We start from the raw sequence: 3,907 nt of genomic DNA on the forward strand, positions 1-3,907 counted from the left end.
GTCCTCTTGCATTAGCAGTATGGAAAGGACAGGACACAGCCCCAGCAGAAGTTCTCTTGCATTAGCAGTATGGAAAGGGACAGGACATAGCCCCCACAGAAGTCCTCTTGCATTAGCAGTATGGAAAGGGACAGGACACAGCCCCAGCAGAAGTTCTCTTGCATTAGCAGTATGGAAAGGGACAGGACACAGCCCCAGCAGAAGTTCTCTTGCATTAGCAGTATGGAAAGGGACAGGACATAGCCCCCACAGAAGTCCTCTTGCATTAGCAGTATGGAAAGGGACAGGACACAGCCCCAGCAGAAGTTCTCTTGCATTAGCAGTATGGAAAGGGACAGGACATAACCCCCACAGAAGTTATCTTGCATTAGCAGTATGGAAAGGGACAGGACATAGCCCCCACAGAAGTTCTCTTGCATTAGCAGTATGGAAAGGGACAGAACATAGCCCCCGCAGAAGTCCTCTTGCATTAGCAGTATGGAAAGGGACAGGACATAGCCCCCACAGAAGTTCTCTTGCATTAGCAGTATGGAAAGGGACAGAACATAGCCCCCACAGAAGTTCTCTTGTGAGGGGGAGTGGTGGTGTAGCCAGGGAGAGAACTACACTAACCTTCTGAAATTTCATTCATGGTATTATGCTCCCATCTATTGGAATTATTTAGCAACTGCAGTAGTACTGAATAATGGGTAATTCCTTACTAAAGTAGTAGTTACTCAGAATTGAAAATGTTAAATTTTCTAATATTTTTTTACCACAATCATAAAATAACCATGTTTAACATAACAAACAATGAAACTGACATAAACCAAAAACACCATACATTTAGTTCATTATATATATGAAAAACGATTTATTTAGATGGGTGACATTATCTGCCAAAGTAACACCACTGTTTACAAAGAAGAGCTCTCCAGTAGTGTACCAAAACATTCAAGGGTCATTTTCTGAAAAGTGAGGTTTCAAGTTTATCATCTTCCACAGTAGAATTACTTTCCCATTGTTCCTCAACTGTAGTGTCTGATAACATTTTCTAGCTCTGAGTTTCTACTTTAATCCAATGTAAAAAACACCATTCATAATGTTGCTACATAAGAATGAATCTAGCCAGTCAGTAACATTTGACTGTATAAAACCGAGCAGTACTTTTTATTTCTCTGAAAGTGAGGCAGACGTAACATTTTGCAATAAAACATGATTATTTGTCTCTCTGAAATGAAACCACCAAGTGATAGATTTCAAACAAACACATGGCTGTCAATAAACAATCACATGCCATGATTAGCTGGTAAAATAAACACATCTATCACTTTTATAATTTCTTTAAACAATAACATCTAATTTACCAACTTTTCTGAAAATGGATATATAGCGATTTGGAATTAAACTATTATTATGTATCCCCATCTGAGCTCAGAGTAGATGAGAGATGTAATGTTTGTCTCTGTTGTGTTGAAGTCCAATCAAGCAGGAGAGACCAGCCTCCCCTGTACCCAGCTGTGTGTCCATGAAGAGTGACTGGTCAATGGATAAAATGATAGACTTCAGAGAGAGAGATTATTCTCCTGAACAAAGGTAAGAAGAACTCACGGGTCATGGTCAGTGAGTTAAACAGTCATTTCTCCTCTCCCATATTCCCATTTATTCATGTTGTTTTCAAAATCCATAGGCTAATGATTTTTCCCATTTTCATAGTCCTAAAACAATCTTAAACAAACACGACATTCCTCCCTCCCTCCCTCCCTCCCTGTGTGTGTGTGTGTGTGTGTGTGTGTGTGTGTGTGTGTGTGTGTGTGTGTGTGTGTGTGTGTGTGTGTGTGTGTGTGTGTGTGTGTGTGTGTGTGTGTGTGTGTGTGTGTGTGTGTGTGTGTGTGTGTGTGCCCTCCTGGTTGAGGAAATGTAATCTCATGTTTTGTCCACAGAACCGAACAGGAGACATCAGAGTCAGTGATTCTCAGTGGTCAGTCTTCCCAGAGTCATCAAACAGACCTGGCCTCTATATTCAGTGTATGTGGTCCTGTTATGTACAATTGTTTTTGTTTACCTCAAGTAAAGTTGATCTGTCAATCATTCATTAATGTGTTAATGAGAAAGTATTTCTTCTCTTGCTTAAATGATTTACATTATTTATTTCAGTTGCTTGAAGAGAATTTGATGACATTTGTGAACAACGAGCTGAAGAGGTACAAGAGGATTCTTAGTCCAGAACTCCCAGAAGGCTTTGAGAGTCAGAAGCAGGATGAGGAAGTGGTGGATGCTGAAGATGAGCAGCAGGAGAGCAGTGCCAGAGAGGGGGCTCTGAAGATCACACTGCACGTCCTGAGGAAAATGAACCAGAAGGAGCTTGCTGACACACTGGAGAAAAGTAAGAGCTGTCTGCCTCACGTTGAATGCTGTTTTATAACAAACTTTTTAAAAGCTGAAACTAAAGTACAGCTAAGTAGTTGTGTAACACAATTATATTGTAGAAGCCTTAACACAACACCTAGTGACCTCATCAAGTACAGTACCAGCAGGGATGTGTTGATTAATTTAGACAGGAGAGACAGAGTAGAGAGAGAGAGACAGAGGAGAGAGAGAGAGACAGAGGAGAGAGAGAGAGACAGGCAGAGGAGAGAGAGAGAGAGACAGAGGAGAACCAGAGGAGAGAGAGAGGACAGGCAGAGGAGAGAGAGAGAGAGACAGAGGAGAACCAGAGGAGAGAGAGAGGACAGGCAGAGGAGAGACAGAGGAGAGACAGAGGAGAGAGATAGAGAGAGACAGTATTATAATGTACACCTTATAACACAGTCCTACAGTATTAAAACAGACATTAATATCCTTTGTGTTATTTCTTCATTCAGATGAGCTTGCTGTGATTTGCCAACGTGAACTCAAATCTAATCTAAAGAAGAAGTTTCAATGTGTATTTGAGGGGATAGCTAAACAAGGAAACCCAACACTTCTCAATAAGATCTACACAGAGCTCTACATCACAGAGGGTGGAACAGGAGAGGTCAATAATGAACATGAGCTGAGACAGATTGAGACAACAACCAGGAAACAAGCAAGACCAGAGACTGCAATCAAATGTAATGACATCTTCAAACCCTTAACTGGACAAGACAAACTTATCAGAACTGTGCTGACAAAGGGAGTCGCTGGCATTGGAAAAACAGTCTCTGTGCAGAAGTTCATTCTGGACTGGGCTGAAGGAAAAGCAAATCAGGATGTCAGTTTGTATTTTCATTCCTTTTCAGGAGCTGAATTTGATGAAAGGGAAAAACACACTTTGATTGAACTTCTCAATCACTTCTCAATGGAAACCAAAGAATCAAGAATCTCCAACTACGACAAGAACAACGTTCTGTTCATCTTTGATGGTCTGGATGAGTGCCGACTGCCCCTAGACTTCCAGAACAACAAGATCTGTTGTGACGTCACCAAGTCAACCTCAGTGGATGTTCTACTGACAAATCTCATCAAGGGAAATCTGCTTCCCTCTGCTCTCCTCTGGATAACTACCCGACCTGCAGCAGCCAATCAGATCCCCCCTGAGTGTGTTGACCAGGTGACAGAGGTACGAGGGTTCAATGATCCACAGAAGGAGGAGTACTTCAGGAAGAGATTCAGTGATGAGGACCTGGCCAGCAGAATCATCTCACAATAAAGACATCAAGGAGCCTCCACATCATGTGCCCATTCCAGTCTTTTGTTGGATTTCTGCAATAGTACTTGAACCAATGCTGAAACATAAGAGAGAAGAGATGCCCAAGACTCTGACTGAGATGTACACACACCTTGTGGTGTTTCATACCAAACAGAAGAATGAAAGTATCTTGGGAAAGAAGAGAGAGGTCCAGACTGGAATAAAAAGAGCATTCTGTCACTGGGAAAACTGGCTTTTCAACAGCTTGTGAAGGGAAAT

The 3,907-nt window shown here is 41.8% G+C and overlaps 1 protein-coding gene across 1 annotated transcript; it reads left to right on the forward strand.

Moving 5' to 3' along the window:
* The first annotated feature begins 840 nt into the window (after positions 1-840).
* LOC135568853 (NLR family CARD domain-containing protein 3-like) lies at positions 841-3,649 on the forward strand. Its single transcript, XM_065015633.1, has 4 exons — positions 841-1,575; positions 1,923-2,007; positions 2,137-2,365; positions 2,844-3,649. The coding sequence occupies exons 1-4, from the start codon at positions 1,508-1,510 to the stop codon at positions 3,647-3,649; spliced, it is 1,188 nt and encodes a 395-aa protein (XP_064871705.1). The 5' UTR covers positions 841-1,507.
* Positions 3,650-3,907: the final 258 nt, after the last annotated feature.

This window comes from Oncorhynchus nerka, unplaced genomic scaffold, assembly GCF_034236695.1.
Source record: "Oncorhynchus nerka isolate Pitt River unplaced genomic scaffold, Oner_Uvic_2.0 unplaced_scaffold_1380, whole genome shotgun sequence".
In the NCBI taxonomy this organism is placed as follows: Eukaryota; Metazoa; Chordata; class Actinopteri; order Salmoniformes; family Salmonidae; genus Oncorhynchus; species Oncorhynchus nerka.